This window comes from Pristis pectinata, chromosome 9, assembly GCF_009764475.1.
Source record: "Pristis pectinata isolate sPriPec2 chromosome 9, sPriPec2.1.pri, whole genome shotgun sequence".
Classification (NCBI taxonomy): Eukaryota; Metazoa; Chordata; class Chondrichthyes; order Rhinopristiformes; family Pristidae; genus Pristis; species Pristis pectinata.
Window position 1 is genome coordinate 30,668,377 of NC_067413.1, and position 18,766 is coordinate 30,687,142.

The window sequence follows — 18,766 nt, forward strand, 5'->3', positions numbered from 1 at the left end:
GCGGTCAATCATTGTCCCGTGCGCTCACTTCATGGTGTTGTGTCCCACTGTCTGATCATTGGGTGGCGTGGCTCGCTGCGCGCTGTGCTCAACAACAGTTACAGACATACTGGGTGGGTCTTGTGTGGGGTGGTGGTGGTGTTGTGCTTAGATTCACGGACCAGAGGCCCGGACTAATACTCCAGAGACCCAAGTCCAAATCCCACCACGGTGGCTGTAGAATTTAACATCTGTGAGCTAGTCGTCGGAAATTGATGGTCACACAATCAGAGCGGTGTGGTCGCCATTGGCTGTGCAGCCCTGGGCCGCTGACACAAGATTCAGTCACTCTCCGGGCCCAAAAGGCACCCAAAAGTTACTCTCCAGGGCCCCTGCGCCGTCCTGGAGTTGTGGGTGGGAGAGGGGCGAGGGGCAACACAGGGATCAACTGTGTTTTCCAGCAAAAGTAATCTGAAACGAAAGGACGCGAGGAGAAACCCATTGAGACTGGAGGAGGACTTGTCTAGAGGTTCATCGTGGTTGGGAGTGTGAACATGCAGTAGTGTGTGTGTCTGTGTGTGTGTGCGTGCGCGCGCAATGACCAAGTACAATGCACTCACTGTTCACTACTCACCAGCTTTAAACACCAGGGCCATGAAAGTCATACCGGAAAAGAAAAAGGGGGAAGGAACAGGGACAAGGAAATGGGACAGATCGGAGCAAAGGTAGAGTGATGCCGGTTTGGTGGGTCAAAGGTGTAAAGTCCTGGTGGTTCTCAGAGTCGAGTCAGCCCCACTGTTCAACAATACCAAAGCCAATCTGATGGTTCATCACTTCGGTCTTGTATTGTCACTAGATTATTTGGATTCTATTCTTCCTGGTCAGGTAACCCTGCCCTCAGTGAAAATAAAAACACCCCAAACAAACAGCTCGATGATCTTACAGTCATGCCCAGGTTTGGTGTTACCGGGTTTCCTGTAAAGAAACCCAAACTTCAACAATGACCAGCACTTAAAATATTTCCTCAGGCTGTGGCAGTTAACTCGGGGGTTCTGGCCATCAGCCAGGGCAGAGGCACCAAGGCTGACAGCACCACAGTGTTAGGATTCCAAGAACTATTTTATAATTAATTCTGTCTTGTTTTTCATATCCTTGCAGAGAATGAGTAACAACTGGAGATACACCCTACTAAACTGAGCAGTAGCGAGAGACAGGGAGGGGAGTAAAGACAAGGAAGGGGGGAGTGGGAAAGAGAGAGAGAGGATAAGGAGAAAGGAGGGAGAAATAGAGAGTGAGAGGATAAGGAGAGAGAAAGGGATAAAGGGGGAAAGAGAGAGGGGGGAGGGAACTAGTATGGATGGAGAGAGTGAGAAAGAGAGAGAGGGAGAAAGGCAGCAAGTTGAGAGAAGAGATAGAGCATTGAGAAAGGAGAGAGGAAAGAGAGCAGGAGTGGGAAAGAGGGAGACAGAAGGAGAAAGAAAAGAAAGAGTAAGAGAAGGAGGCAGTGAAAGAGAAACTCCAAACCAGCTCAGCTACAGAGGCTACACCCAGCGCTGTCCTCCAGCCATGCTTCGGAGGTGGCCAGTCAGTGCTGTTTACTCTTGGAGAAGGGTGGAGCTCCACCAGGAGACCTCAATACAAGCTAGGCATGTTCTGCACTCAAAAACATCTCCTGTGCCCACTGAAAATCAAAGTAAGTACCCTGCACTCACACACACACACACACACACACACACAGCAAGGCTGAAAGAGCAACACACTAGCAGGGAGCAACCTGAGAGAGTGAAAATCAAAAACCTGCAGATGTGCAAATCTGAAATAAAGTCAGAAATTCTGGAAACACTCAGCCAGTCAGGCGTCATCTTGGGATAGAGGAATTGTCAACATTTTAGGTTGAAGACCTACTCAGAGACTTCCTCACCTCCTGGACAGTGCCGCTTGTCCATTTTACATCTCCTGGATTCTGCGATGGTCGGACAGGGAATCGTGTCCCTCACTGGCTTCTTCACAATCTGCCGTCTCCTGGTTTCCAGCCCCCACTTGTAGCCGCATGTTTTGTCGTTCTTTATACAGGTTCCCCAGCTGCTCCATGGTCCAACCTCACAACCCTCTGAAGACAAGAAATATGCACTGTTAGGCTGAACACAGAGTTTGAGCAAGTGTCACCTTATCTTGACACACTAACTGATGACCACACCCTCCCCCCCCAACACAAAGACATCCCAGGTGTCAGCACACCTGATAGGGTGGGAATGAAGCAACCAAACCTTCTGCAAGATCCCTGCATCTTGTACAATACAAACTCAGAGTTATACAACACAGAAACAGGCCCTTCGGCCCAACTTATCCATAGCTACCAAGTTGCCTGAGCTAGTCCCATTTGCCTGAATTTAGCCTTAATACCTCCATGTACCTGTCCAAATGACTTTTAAATGTCATAATTGTACCCACCTCCATCACTTCCTCTGGCAGTTTTCCATATACCCACAACCCTCTGTGTGAAAAACTTGCCCCTCAGGTCCCCTTTAAATCTTTCCCCTCTCACCCTAAGCCTACGTCCTCTAGTTTTGGGCTCCCCTATCACAGGGAAAAGACCTAGGTTATTCACTCATAGGGAAATGCCCCTCATCTTGTTTATAAACCTCTATATTTGGAGCTAAATATTCCAGCATATATTAAATATTAAAGCTTTCTGAAAAGCAAATATTAAAGCATTCCAAAAAGTCAGGTAACTGGTCCAAGAACAACTTCCAAGGCTTTGTTTTATAAATGTCAGCCCGCAGTCTCAGAGGGGCTGGAGTTAACAGGGAAGGAGGAATCAAAGCCCAATTTTACGCAGCCACAATATACGTAGGTCTGGTATACGCAGTCCTGGTATATGCGCAGTCCCGGTATATACTATTACCAGCCCTTGTCAGGAAGATCAGCTGTGGTGAAGGGAAGGGTTAGGATTATGGGGCAGTGCAGGAATTTACAGGGGCTTAAAGAATTAACAATGGTGGTTCAATCAGCTTGTTTTTTATTTCCTTGAGTTTACTGAACTATTTCAAATGGTGAAGAGAATCCAAAGGTGAGACAGAAGGAATAGTTTCCTGTGTGTCCATGGAGCAGGGCTGTTTGGGGCAATATCAGGAAACACTTCTCCACACAGATGGCAGTGAGAGTTGGAACTCTGCCCCCCAGTGAAGCTGTGGGTGGCAGGGAACGTGGCACTTTCAAGACTGTGGACTATACTGTATATTTCTGATCTATTTAGTAGCTTGAATCATTGCGACATGATTTGTTACAGATGTCCATTCTGGCCATTCCAACATTTTTACAAATTTCATGGATGGATATTCACAATATTTTTGATACTTTAACACAAACTCCAAATCACAAAATTGTCATGGCCACTGAAGGCACTCATTTCCTGATGGGAAAACCAGCAATTCTTGAATTTAGCCAATTGCAAGAAAACACAACTCAATTTATTAGACCGAACACAAGGCGTTAATAAATTTTAAACAGAACCAGTTGCTGGAAACATACACTATTCCCTCTGTAAGGGGTGTTACATGAAATCACTTACCCACACATTCCATGTGCTCTTGCAATGGTACAAATGCTTCAGGGCATTCTTCAAAGCAACGCCCCTTGTGCAAGTAAGAACCAGCTTTGCACTTTGTACAAAAATCTTTGCTGAAACATGTGTCACAATTATCTATTTTACATCCTAGGAGGAAAATTAAAACAAAACTACTGTTAGAAATAAAGTGGGTGTAGGTCTGCTAACCTAACTGGAATAGTACAATCACATCAGCTTTCTTGCGAAAAAGAAACAAATGAGAGAGAGAGAATCACCAGGTACTGAAATGGAAGGCAGCTGTGATCAATTGTCTCCCACACAACTAATTACAGCTGACCCATTTAATATAGGACTTGCGTCCATGCTGCTACATCATATTAAACACAGTCCCAGTCAGGACTACAACCTCTGGCACCTCAGCGTTTCAATAAAAAAGTACGGGAGGCTGGGCTTTATGTCAAAACAAAATAGCAGCCCCAGTTCCCCTCTTCAACACCAGTCTGTATTTAATATAGTGAATTGTCCTGAGGTGCAGTTATCAGACCAAACTGATCCACTTTTAGAGGCAGTGGTGCAGATAACCAAAACCATGGGCAGAAAGTGGGTTCAAGGAGTATCTGAGAAAGGAGAGGGAGGTGGAGGGGTACAGGGAGAGAATTCCAGAGCTCTGGGCTAAGATGTTATTAAATTCAGGGAGGATTGAGAGGCCAGTATCAGATGAGGTCAGATATTGCGCTGCAAGGGCAGAGATGGAGGAATAAGACCATGGGGGATAGGGATGGGAGTTTAAAAACCAAGGCATTTTCAGACAACAAGGGATGCACAGGACGATGGGTGAGTGGTTAGGACACGGAATCAAACACTCTTCCCCAGGACCTAAGCAGGGTACAGTGACAGAGCAGGCCTGGTCAGTATCTGGTAGTTCTACCTGGGTGGGGGTGGATGCTGCACAGAAATATAGAACCACAGAAGTTAGGAGTAGGCCATTTGGCCCTTTGAATTTGCTCCATCATTCAATATGATCGAGGCTGAAGATCCAAACTCAGTGCCCTGTTCCTGTTTTCTCCCCACATCCCTTGATCTCCTCAGCCCTAGGAACAAGATCCAACTCCTTCTTGAATATATTTAATGATTTAGCCTCACTGCCTTCTGTGAACACAGGCTCACCATCCTCGAGGTGAAGAAATTTCTCCTCATCTCAGTCCCAAATGGCCGACTTCATTTCCTAGATTGTGAGCCCTGGTTCTGGACTTGTCCACCAGCAGGAACATCCTTCCTGCATCTCACCCATCCAGTCCAGGTTCAGTGCAATCCCCTCTCATTCAGTTTTGCTCACCCTGCTACAGGAAAGATGCCATTAAGCTGGAAAGAGTGCAGAAAAATTTTATGAAGAAGTTGCCAGGACTTGAGGGTCTGAATTACGGAGAGAGGTTGAGCAGGCTAGGGCTTGATTCATTGGGGTGAAGGAGACTGAAGGGTAATCTTATGGAGGTGTATAAAATCATGAGCGGCATAGAAAGGGTCAATGTGCAGAGTCTTTTTTCCCAGGATTGGGAACATATATAAGGTTGGTACAGATACGTGGATTGGAAAGGTTTAGAGGGATAAGGGCCAAATGCAGGCAAATGGGACGAGCTTAGGTGGGCATCTTGGTTGCCAAAGACTTGGGCTGAGGGGGCTGTTTCCATGCTGTGTGACTCTAGGACTCTATGACTATTCTTCTAACCTCCAGGGAATGTTAACAATAGTACCAATCTCTCCTCATACATCAGTCCATGTGCACTTTCCCAAACACAGAAACATGATTTCCTTGACACTTACCAATCTCAGCCCACATCTTTAATCAGGTCACTGCCTGATCTCCTTCCTTTCTCCCAACACACAGAAGTATTACAGTTCCTGCCATCCTCCCATCGAATTTCCTTTGCCTGCAGGACAATGGGAATCTGAGGGGCAACTTTTTCACCCAGAGGGTGGTGGGTACATGAAACGAGCTGCCAGAGGAAGTGGTTGAGGCAGGTACAATACAATTTTTAAAAGTCATTTGGTCAGGTAAATGGATAAGAAAGGTTTAGAGGGATTATGGCCCAAACTCAGGCAAATGGAACTAGCTTAGATGGGCATCTTGGTCAGCATGGACCACTTGAGCTAAAGGGCCTGTTTCTATGCTGAATGGCCTACTCCTGTTCCTCTGACTCTATGACGATCCCTAACTATCCACCCCATCACTCTTTAGCAATGATTCAGTAATTCGAGCTCCATCACCTCCACATGTTGAGTGTGCTCACAGCATCAACTCGAGAGCACTCACTGACCTGCCTTGCTCTGTCCTACCGACCTGCTGGATGAACTGGTCATGAGCAGCTCCTAGCTCTGTTACAGTCCCCCACCTACTGTGAGCACCTGCAGGGGCACTGGCAATGGTGTGAGATACACGGTCGTCTGGTTCTAGTTGAGCACCAGCTCCCTCTCAGCCTCCTCATTCCCTCAGCTTTCCCCTCTCTCTCTGCTGTCAAGAATCCCAAGATCATCTGACACCAGAGATTTAACAGTGCTAATAATTGAAGGTTGATGAGAGCCAACTAGAGAAGGAGCTAATTATAGAGTCCTGCAGCACGGAGAGAATCCCTTCAGCCCACTGAGTCCACACCAAAGATCAAACACTGTTCCCCCCAGGTTCCACCACTCACCTACACACTAGGGACAATTTACAGCAGCCAATTAACCTACCAACCCGCACATCTTTGAGATGTGGGAGGAAACCAGAGCACCCAGAGGAAACCCACACAGTCACAGGGAGAACTTGCAGAGTCCACGCGGACAGTGCCGGAGGTTGGAATTGAACCCGGGTTTCTGGAGCTGTGAGGCAGTGGCCCTACCCACTGCTCCACTTTGCAGGGAGTATACAGAAACGGGATATCAAGCTTATGTCAGATAGCGGGTCCAGGAGACAGTGGAATGCACAAAAAGTGGGAGGTAACTTGCATTTCCATAGCACCATTCACAGCCAATGGAATAAAGTTAAGAGTGTGGTCACTGTTGAAACTGTAGGATTCCTGAACTCCCAATCTGTGTACAGCAAGATCCCACAAACAATCTAAGTTATAACCAGGTCAGTTGTTTTGGTGATGTTGGTTGATGGGTAACAGTGCAAGTTTCCCTTCTCTGATGAAAGGTCTTTGACCTGAAACATGAACTCTCTCCACAGATGCTGCCTGACCAACTGAGTGTTTCCAGCATTTCTGTTTTTGTTTCAGATTTCCTGCATCTGCAGTTTCCTGATTTTCAGAGTTCTCCTGCCCCTGAAATAATGCCAAGGACCTTTGGGGTTAAATGGGAGCCAGGTTTAACCTCACCTGACTTCTGATGATGCAGCAGTCCCTTGGTACTGCACTTGATTACCACAGACCACAGCCTCAAACCACATCCTTCCGACAGAGTTGAGAGCACAGCCCTACACTACCTCATCACCATAAATCTTAGCTCCCAGAGGAAACGGCTACTAAACCATGTGACAGGGACCATAGTTACAAGGAAAGTCCAGGATAGAAACCAGACCTTCACAGTCACGGCTGCTCCTTGCCCAATTCCTAAATCTCCTGATGCAATGCAAGGCACTCTGGCAGAGTAGTGTGGACTCCACACATTACAGTGAGATTTAGAGGGACAGAGAGAGGGGTAGGAATGGGAGGAGGTGGTTACAGAGAGACAGAATGAGAGAAGCTGACAGAGAGAGAAAGAGAGAGAGAGAGAGAGAGAGAGAGTCTGTGAGACAGAGAGAACAGAGAGAGAGAACAGTGAGAGAGACCGAGAGATGGAGAGAGAGTAGAGAGAAGGAAAACAGAGAGACAGCAGACAGAGAGAGAGAGGTTGGGAGAGGGAAAGAAAAGAGAAAGAGACATAGTAAAAGAGGAGAGAGAGGTGAGACAGTGGGTGGGTAATCGAGAGAAAGGAGTTATCGCTGACTGAACACTGAAACAGAGAGCTGAGATGAAGGAGGCAGTGCCAAGGCCCTATGCTGTGAGAGTGCAAGGCAGGTGGTACAGGTCGGACCTGGTCTCTACTCCTAGCAGTGACAGCTGTATCTGGATTGACAGCATCTCCAGAGTGATAGCCATCCCAGAGTGACAATCGTACCTGGAGTGACACCTGTACCTAGAGTGACAATTGTACCTGGAGTAACAGCTGTTCCCAGAGCTACAGCGTCTCCAGAGTGACAGCCAACCCTCAATGAGACTACACTCACTTTCATCAATGGTCTTCACAAGGGTGCTGATTATTTAAGATATAAACCAATCTATATCTGCTCTATGATAACGACCTCTGCAGTCACATTAATGAGAGGAACGCAAGAGCCTTGAACTATTTACTGGGTAGAATTGGATCTCAGTGGAACACTTAGCTGAGCTCCTCCTGCTGATCTGGGTGTTTTATTAATGATGAGGGATCTCCAACACAGCGGCAGCCATCCGCCCTTCGCTGTAACTCCTAAATGTGCCTTCTCACGTGTACTAAACTTCACTTCCCCTGAACTCCACTGACCCAGATTTTAGGATCAGAGTGTGAACGCATTGCACACTTTGCGCATGTGACCCCAGAATGTGATGGAATACCCTCAGCAAGTTCTGAGAAGTTCAATACCACTCAGAACAAAGCAGTCCACTGTATCGTCTCTTCAACCACCCTGAACATTCATTCCCTCCACTATCAATGCTCAGTGGGTGCATGGTTATCATCTACAAAATGCACTCAGTCACTTGCCCAGGCTACTCCAACAGCACAAACCCAGGATCTCTATAAGCAAGAAGGTTAAGGGCAGCAGACACAGGGGAACACCACCACCTGCAGCTTCCCGTCCAAGTCCCACACCATCCTGACTTGGAAATGCCACTGGTCCTTCATCGTCACAGGGTCTAAATCCTGGAACTCTGTCCCCAGCAGTTCCGTGGGAGACCTTCACAAGAAGGACTGCAGCGATTCAAGATAGTGGCTCATCCCCATCTTCTCAAGGGCAGTTATAAATGGGCAATTAGTGCCAGCCTTGCCAGGAGTGTCTGTACTCTGTTAAAGAACAAAATAAGAACCAGCCCACTTCCCTCAAATCCTCTCCAGTAATTTTTACATTTAATCCCTGCCTCCACATCCATCCTCTCCCTCACTACTCACTGCTTCCTCTGATACCCACCCCCCCCCCACCCCAAGGCCCATGTTCCCTGTTGACATTCACCCCTCCCTATTCCAGCCAGGTGCCTCTCCATCCTTCACTATCCTCACTTCACCTCTGTCCCAAGACCTAAGGCTGCCCCCACACCACACCCCTCCCGCACTCTAATCCCTGCCTCCAACCCCATCAAACCCTACCCTCTGGGGTCTCTGTTACTGGATCAGCTACTGGTGGAGAAGGCTTCCCTCACACCTAGCTGCACATGAAGACTGTTAAACCTGGAAGGTGGCACTAACCCACAATTCATAGTGACGCTCCAGGTACTCCAGTGCCACAGGAGCAACGATGCAAAGGTGCAGCACGGCTGTGATACAGAGTGGAAAATCATGGTCCCAACTTCAGCATCTTACAAACCACTGAAACTACTAACATCACAAACCCTGAACACATGTGGATCAATGAGCAGGAAAGTCCCAGACTGCACACAACCCTGAAAGTGACGTTGGAAGGGTTCAGGTCAGGGATACAAGTCTGTGAACGCACTCTCTGCAAAGCACTAACCTTTCCTACAGCAAGTTATTCAATTGAAATCCTGTGCTTGCTTTTAAGTGGTCTGAAGTCTGGGTAAGTTCACTGTTGGCGAGAATTGGCTTTACCATTAACACTCGGAGAGTTTAAACCAAGCCCAGGATGCAAAGTCCACACAGCCGAGAGTGTATACAATAGTCAATCATACTCTGACTGTGCTCTTAAACAAAAATGTTCTGTTTCTATTTGTCCTTCTGGACACCAATTAGGTGAGGAAGCACCATGGTTCAGTGGCGAACACTCTTGTCCTCCAGTCACAAGGTTGTGAGTCCAATCTCTCCCTGGTACTTCAGGATAATAATGAGGGGAGCTTTGTCTTCAGAGGTCCCTTCCTCTGTGAGCCCTTGTTTGTCGTATGTGATCGCTAGCCAACACCTACCCCTCGACTAACATCCTACAAATAGGTCGTCTGTTTATTTTCACCCTGCTGTTTGTGGGATCCTGCTGTGCACACGTTAAATTCACTACAACAGTGACCACATTTCTAGCCATTGGCATAAGACATTTTGGGATACCCTGAGGTTGAGGATAGTATGACTGGACACAAGCTTTCCCTTTGATGGTGTTCTTGTTAAAAGGGCAAAGTCTGCTTCCAGGATACGGGCAACATGTTGGCTATGACCCAGCCAACTAATTAGTTGACAGCCTCTGTCCTCAGGGCTTCCCATCTGATAACTCAGGTCCCAGATGATTCTTTCTCACCAGCTGATATCTCAGGATGAAGATGTCACCAGCAAGCCTGACATTTATGGTCTGTCACTAACACTGGCACACCACAGGGCACACCTGACAGGCAGTCTCCTCAGTCCCATAGAGGTCCAGACCCAGCTGCAAAACAGCTGTGGATCTATCAATGATCAGAGAACTTTTCTCTGACAAGCAATCAGCAACATCTCCACTACACCACCCTGGTGGAAGGAATGGCATTTCCTGCAAATTCTCTCTACTCAAGCTGAGAGATGGCAAGAAGACACGTTGACACCGGCATTATATTAAAAAAACACTAATAACATAAATGATAGAAAGAATATACTTTGAATTACAAAGAAGTAATAAATCAATAAAGCAAAGACATTACTGTCTGTGTAAGGCACTATCATTTTGAGGGACCAAAGCAGTGAAGCAAGGGTTCTGGGGGAATTGTCTGCGGCTGAAGGGGGGAGGAGGGGGTGCAGGGTGACACATGGTGTCAGGTGTGAGCACTAGCTCAGACCACCTCGCTGGCTTGTTCCTGAGCTGCTGGCATTTTGAAACATGGAAATCAAGTCAACCAATCATCCGTTTCTGTTACCTGCTGAGTTAGTTCTCTCACGAGGTGGGAAAGAATTAGAAATCAGGGTTCACATTATTCATGGGTTAGCTCACCCCACTGGCTGCCTGGGCACATCTGCTGGCAATGGTGGAACCCTCAGGACAGGCAGAATCTCTGTGAGTGATCCCAGGAGACCAGCAATAATTAAAGGAAATGTCAGGGGGACACAGAATTGGGAGAATCCCTCCGAGGTTTGAAAACAAACTGATGGAGCATTTTGACAGCAAAAAATGAAAACACACTCAGTGATTATTTCTAACTTTTCTGAAACCCTGCCAAGAGAAATGTAATGTTCAAAACCACATCACACACCAACGTAAATCAGAGCAGCAGGCAGGTACGCACTGCCCATTAGAACAAGATGTTGCATTCCCCAAACTATCGAAATAAAATAAAGTCTCAAGGAGTGAGCCAGCATCAGAGACAGCCACGGCCCAAACCTCGTGAGAACTTCAGACTGAACCATTACCCGTGAGCTGGGCTAGGGGACAACTGAACCCTCTGATCACTGAAGCTTCCTAGAGTAAAAATAGGCTTAAACTCGAATAAAAATGTTCAAATAAAGCTCAAGAGAGGTTCCCCTCTTCATCACTGCTGCCCAACCTTCCGAGTACTCCTGGTGATTTGTTTCTTAAAAGTAAAACCAAAACTTTGTATGGGCTTAGTGTGAAAAGGGGAGTTGCCTACAGATCCAACCAGAACATAAGCACAGCAAAGCAGTTTTCTTTCTCAAATACAATAAAGTGAGACCTACTTGCACATCTGTTCATCTCCGGTGCCCGCAGACCATAGTACCCCGAGGGGCAGGAGTGGAGGCATTCACCAAACTGACGCATCCCCTGTCGTCGGAGGTAAAAGAACAGCTTTTGTTGGCAGCTAAGGCATCCATTATCCTTCGAACAAAGGAGACAGCCCTTACAGATTGGGTACAGTCCAGTGTTCGCTGCAGAATAACAACAGGGGAGATAATCCAACAGCAGGGTCAAGAGCTGGAACAAAAGCTCACACTGAAACCATATGTTGACAAGCGTGCTAAACCCCTACAGACTGGTCCATTATGGACATGGAAAAAGCATGGGGTAGCCCTAAGCGGCAAATGAGACAACAGCCACTGTATCCACATCTTTAACATGGCAAGTCCATCCTGGTGCACTGTATGGAGTGTCACCACACTAAAATAACTGCACCAAGCCACATCTGGAGGTGTTAGGGCAGGGGTTGAGAGCACGACTGAAGGGGCGGGTTTAAGAGGTGGCTTCAAGTAGGAGAGCGAGAGGCAGTGGGGGTAAGGGAAGGAGTTCCAGAGCTCGGGGCACAGGCAGATGAAGGCACAGCAGCCAGTGGTGGAGTGATGGGAATCGGGGGAGGAGGGAGGGAGATCAGAAGGGTGCAAATGCAGATGTGCAGAGACTGGGAAGAATCACCAGGAGGAGGAGATGAGGGGGGGGCAACCACTTACTGCAAAGTAACACTGCCCATTCACACACACATACACACACACACACACACACACACACACACACACACACACACACACAGAGTCCTGGTCACATTTATCCCCACACATGCACAGTCTTCATTACATTTACCCCCGTCGCCACCCCCCCAGCCCCCCACCCCCTCCCCCTCACATACACACACACACACACAGTCTTCATTACTATATGAAGACCCCCCATGGGCACATCCTTTGTTTTTGCTTTGGATTTCCAACACCTGCAGTTTCTTGCTCCAACCAAATCATTTTGTTTCCATCTCCCTTGTCCCAATCTCCTGTAATTCTGGTCAGTGCCACAGTTCTGGGACGCTGATAAGAAGGCTCCAATGTTTCAAGACTCAAGTACGGTACCAGGCAGCAGCCCAGAGAATGGGCACTATACCTCTTTAAAGTCTCAATGTCTTTCCTAAAGAGTGGGGCCCAGCATCACCACGCTCTGAGGAAGCAGAGCTTTGTTAATGAACAAATAAAGCTCATCATTTCCTCTCTGCCCAAGGTAACAAAACGTGCAAATGCATCTTGTGTCCAGTGCTTCATCCTGGAGACCAGACTTTAGATGTCAGGTATATGACCACATCTGTGCTAACTAACCTGCCCAGGGCTAGAGAGTTGGAAACAGGATGGATTACACTGGACGGACCAGTAGATAAACCTGGAAGCTCTGGGATCTGAACTTGTTGCCGGGTTTAGCTGGGGGTTTTAGACTAGGTAACAAGGTCAGGCAGAAATGTTACTCACAATCTGACAGTGAAGTATTCAAACTCCAGTAAAGATCACAGAGAGAGTTGGAAAGGTGGCAAAATTAACCCACGTCACATTAGTGAGACCGGGGCATCACTCTAGAGATGGCATCAGGACACCTGGTTTCGGACCAGAGAGGTGTCTGGCCTTCATTATCATGCCAGCAGACGGTGACCTGAATTATGCCTTCAAACCCATCACAGAACTCGGGAGCTTAAATTCAGTTAAATCATTAAATTAGCATCATAGTCAGCAATAATTCACAATGTACAAGCTTCTTACACTTTGTTTTGTAGATCATCTGTTTCAATTCAGAGGATATCAATTCCAATTGCAAAATCGGTAAATCCAGCTGGACTGCCTGGGCCAAGTGACTTTCCTGTGTGCTGTGGGTAGGCTCGTCTTTCTATGCTTCCTACTGAACTGCTGGACACTGTCTGTAGATCAGACTCAGAGACTCACGACACAGGAGACCATTCAACACATTCAGGTGCTCACCCAGCCAGTTTGTAACTCAGTGAGTGTAGCACCCTGTCACCACTCTGTCAGGGCCCCTCCTCCCCCCTCCCCTATAATCCTTCCACTAGTTAACGCAAAACTCTGTCCCCTGGTTATCGAGGTCCTTCCTCAACTCTGTTACGGGCTCTCTCTTAACCTCATATCCCTCAGTTAAGCCTCCTCCCAGACTCCTTTGTTCCAAAGAAGACAACAATCTCTCTTCATGATGACTATTCTCCAACCCAGGCACCATTCTCGTTAATCTCCTGCACCTTCTCTAATACCACCATATCCTCCCTGTGGAATCATATACAGCTGGTTAGTCTAGCTTTCTACACCACTCCACAGGCTGCTCTAGGCCTGGTTGATAAGGCAAGGATCCACCAGGTAACAAGATATAAAGGACCCAAAATCAGATGCAAAGTGACATCAGGAATTTCAGACAAAGGCTTGGTCAGAGAGAAAAGTATTAACAAGGGTCTTGAACAAGGAGAAAGCTAGAAAGGCTGTGAAGTCCAGGAAGAGAATTCCAGAGCTTGAGTCTTTGAGAGCTGAAGGCACAATCATCAGAGGCAAAGGGAGTGGGAGACACACAGGCTTAGCCTGGAGTTTGAGGATTTTAGAACCAAAATCCAACTAACGTTCTTCCTTAGCTCAAAAGTGAACAGAAAGAGATCTCTTGGCAATGATGACTTTCCAGTAGAAATCACATTATAAATTATATGTCAAGCCACTGCTAACATTTTATACAGTGCATATATAATGAACAGAAAATAAAAATATTTGAAAAGGGAAATTGCATCACCAGCCTCCAAAAGTGCTCAAGACCACTTATTTTAGACAAGAAATAAGCCCTGCACATCCCTCAGCCATCATCACACAACAGGCATCAGCTTCTCCAGTTCATAATGTTAAGAGTCTGGATCAAGTAAAACCTCCCTTTGCAATCTCATTGTATGCCAGGCTTAATTCTCCGTATCCCCACCTTGTAAATTTGAATAAAGATATTGCAATAAACCCATACACAGTTGTTTGGGGAAAAAATATTTCAAGGTTTAATTATCACAAACCATTTAAATATCGCCATTTGAGGGATATGTGACAGATTTGAAAATGGGTCACATGATTTGGAGAAACAGGAATGAATGGACTTAAAATTGGGGAGAAGAAGAATTGAATCCACTTGAGATGAGAGGGGCTCCTAAGCAAGTCAGATGTAGGAGTGGAGGATGCACAGCAGAATTCACAGCTTCAAACAGCACCATGCCTGCTCTCAGCAACCAGATGTAAGTTAGCTTCACTAGTGAGTGTTAGGTCAGGCTCACTGTAAAGCTCACACAGAAGTGGCAAGATTTCCACCCACCCATGGAGTCAGGGTTTGGGACAGTGCTTGCAGAGATGCAGACTCATAGCCTTTGGCTGAGAGAAGGGGCAGAGAAGCAGTCCCAGCAGAGAGAATGGGGAAGATGGAGCAAACATTGCCACACCCTGTCTCACACTCTGCACACCACCTCACACAACACACATCACACTCCGCACACCACCTCACACCACACACCGTCTCACACTCCACACACCACCTCACCCCACACACCGTCTCACACTCCGCACACCACCTCACACACCACACACCGTCTCACACTCCACACACCACCTCACACCACACACCGTCTCACACTCCGCACACCACCTCACACACCACACACCGTCTCACACTCCACACACCACCTCACACCACACACCGTCTCACACTCCACACACCACCTCACACCACACACTGTCTCACACTCCGCACACCACCTCACACACCATCTCACACTCCGCACACCACCTCACACCACACACCGTCTCACACTCCGCACACCACCTCACACCACACACCGTCTCACACTCCGCACACCACCTCACACACCATCTCACACTCCGCACACCACCTCACACCACACACCGTCTCACACTCCGCACACCACCTCACACACCACACACATCACACTCCGCACACCACCTCACACACCACACACCGTCTCACACTCCGCACACCACCTCACACCACACACCGTCTCACACTCCGCACACCACCTCACACACCGCACACCACCTCACACTCTGCACACCACCTCACACACCACACACCGTCTCGCACTCTGCACATCACCTCACACACCACACACCGTCTCGCACTCTGCACACCATCACTATACACACCAACTCATACTCAGCACACCACATAGCACTACACGCGATGGGAAAACCACCCGATTCTCTTGGCAAAGTCACCAGTGAAATACAGGTAGGCAGCAGAGAACCTAGTTTTAATATTGACCTTGGGCACTGTCTGTGTGGAGTTTGCAAGTTTTTCCTGTGATCACGTAGGTTTTCGCTGGGTACCTAGTTTTCTCCCACATCTCAAAGGTTGCTAGGTTAAATGGCCGCTGTATATTGCTCCTGTGTATCAGTCTGGTTAACCTTTGCTGCACTCCCCCAACAGCAGGAACATCTTTCCTCTTGAAGAGACCAAAACCGATTCTCAGGGTATGGTTTCACCAAAATGCTGTGTAATTGCAGTAAGGTAGACCTAATCCTGTGGTCTATTTCTCTCACTATGAAGGTCAATATACCATGTAGCTTCTTAACAGCCCGCTACACCTGCATGTTTACCTTCATGGACTGGTCTCAATTCACCTCCCCCTTTCCCAGTCTTTTGTCATTCAAATAATAATCTGCATTCTTGTTTTTGCCACCAAAGTAGAGAACCTCACATTTACCCACATTATATTTCTCCTGCCCTGTATTTGCCCACTTCCTCAAGCCATCCAAATCACACTGGAGCCTCTCTGCATTCTCCTCACCCTCCCACCCACACACTTGGAGAGATTATATTTAATCCCCTCATCTAAATCATCACCATACCTTGTAAATAGCTGGGGTCCCAGCAATGATCCACTACTTACTACCAACCACTCGGAAAAGGACCTGTTTACTCCTCTGTTTTCTGTCTGCCAGCCAGTTCTCTATCCTTGCTCCCAATCCCATGTGTTTCAAGTTTGCAGGCTGATCATTTATGTGTGAGCTTATCGCAAACCTTCTGCGAGTCTAAATACACCACATCCATTGGTTTATCTACTCTGCTAGTTACACCCTCAAAAAAAATTCCAGTAGAATTGTCAAGCACGAGGGTTTGATTTCCTCTTCATAAATCCTTCTCTGATCTTGTCACTGTTCTCCATCTGCTGTGCTGTTCCATCTTTCATTTTCTCCATGACCGATAGCTGGCTAACCTGTCAATAACTCCCTGTTTTCTCTCTCCCTCCTCTTTTAAATAGTGGGGTTACATTAGCTACCCTTCAATCCATTGGAACTGATCCAGAGTCTACAGAACTTTGGAAAATGACCAGCAATACAGCTATTATTTTCAAGGCCCCTTCCTTAAGTAATCTGGGATGTAGATTACAGAGCCTGGGGAAATTAATCAACCTTGAGTCCCATCAACTACCCACACCTTTTCCCTACTAATACTTATTCAGTTCCTCCTTTGTGTCCCCACGCATTCCTAGGAATTGACTGTTTCCTCCTTTGTGAAGACAGAAACAATATAAATGATTGTTCCTAAATTTATTTGCTCCTCGTTATCAAATCCCACTGATTATAATTGTAAGGGACCTGCATTCGTTTTCATCAATCTTTTTCTCTTACATATTTACAGAAGCTTTTACAGTCAATTTTTATGTTCTCTTCAAGTTTACTCTCAGACATTATTTTCCCCTTCATAACCAATTCCTTTGTCCTCCGCTCAAATCTAAACAGCTCCCACCCTCCGGTGTACTGCCATTTCTGGCCATTTTCTATTTGTCCTCTTTGGATCTAATTTCCTTTATAAGTCACAGCAAAGCACATTTCCCAGGTTATTTCTGCACCAAACTAGAATGAACAATTGTACACTAAATCTTTGTTATCCACAGATCCTCATGAGGTCAGCCATGTGTTGCTGGTAAACATTATGTGCTCCTCAAGAGCCCTCTCCTGTGGTGAATCTGTTTTCCAGAATCAGATCAGGTTTATTATCGCTGACATGTTATGAAATTTGTTGTTTTGCGGCAGCAGTACAGTGCAAGACATAAAGATAAAAATTACTATAAGTTACAAAAATACATAAATAGTGCAAAATAGGAAAAATGAGGTGGTGTTCACAGGTTCGTGGACTGCTCAGAAATCTGATGGCAGAGGGGAAGAAGCTGTTTCTGAAACATTGAGTGTGGGTCTTCAGGCTCCTGTACCACCTCCCCGATGGTAGTAATGTGAATTACATGAGTTGTTCCACGAGATGTTTTGGATTGTGCTGGCAAGTAGTGATACATCAATGGTCGATATGCGGCCAGACCAAGCATTGGGATCACCAGGTGTTAGAAACATGTGTAGGCTTACTGACAAGCTGAGGTTGGAGCATGGGCTGGAGTGCTGCCAGGGTCAGGGTCGGGCTTGGGGTCAGAAGCACTTGGGGGGGGGGGGTGGTCAGGAATGCTGCTAGGTTTAGGCCTGGGTCTGGAGTGCATGCATATTTCAATTCTCCCCATTTTTCCCTCTCTGTATGTCCCTGTCTCCCTGCAACCTTTTCTCTCACACTCATGCCCACCAACCCTCCTTCGAAACTTTTTGTCGGTTACCTGCACCAAAGCATAAATTACAGTCACCATTTAACCTTCCAGCATATTTTGGGATGTGGGAGGAAGTGGGAGCACCTGGAGGGGGGCTGGCAGGGAGTGTTCTGGAATAGTTGAGAGTGAGAAAGGCAGGGATGAGAATGCCGAAAATGGTGTGTGTGGGGCTAATAAACCAGAATCTCTGGATCCACTGAAAATACATCCATTTGAAACCTGAATAAATGCAGGGAGGTTGCTGCCAGGAGAATGCTTTGCAATATGTTGTTATAAGAGTTAAACAGAGGAAACAAGGTAGTCGTCGTGGAACTTGGTGAAACAAGTATCAAATCTCAGTGCAATCCGATCAATGATCGGATAGTCTTGAGACCAAGACTATAATAAACTGCACAAGATTTGGCAGCTTGTGACTTAATGAAAAAGACTTAGTGATAAAAACCAGCAAGCACCATATCTGCAAGGGCCAGAGTAAAGCGGCATGGTGGTGCAGCAGGTAGTGCCACTGCCTCAAAGCTCCAGTGACCCAGGTTCGAGTCTGACTTCCAGCACTGCCTGTGTGAGTTTGCATCTCTCCCTGTGACCATGTGGGTCTCCCCTGGGTGCTCCGGTTTCCCCCCTTACATCCCAAAGACAGGACTGGCTGCAGCAAATAGCCTCTGGTGCAGGTGATTGGCAAGAACTATTCAAAGGGGAGTTGGTGGACATTAAAGAGAGAATAATAGGGGTGCAGGGGAATAAGGAAAGGGGAATAGGACCTGGGATG

The 18,766-nt window shown here is 47.0% G+C and overlaps 1 protein-coding gene across 2 annotated transcripts in view; it reads right to left on the bottom strand.

Annotated features, from left to right (window-relative positions):
* rspo2 (R-spondin 2) overlaps nt 1-18,766 on the bottom strand; it is an 86,989-nt gene that overhangs the window by 38,784 nt on the left and 29,439 nt on the right. The window contains exons 2-4 of one of the 2 annotated variants that reach the window (XM_052023369.1): nt 11,366-11,554; nt 3,551-3,694; nt 1,901-2,089 (exon numbers count right to left, since the gene is read on the bottom strand). In XM_052023369.1, the coding sequence (XP_051879329.1) occupies nt 1,901-2,089; nt 3,551-3,694; nt 11,366-11,554 (522 nt within the window). The remainder of the gene's footprint in view (nt 1-1,900; nt 2,090-3,550; nt 3,695-11,365; nt 11,555-18,766) is intronic. The other variant, XM_052023370.1, reaches the window with a different exon arrangement.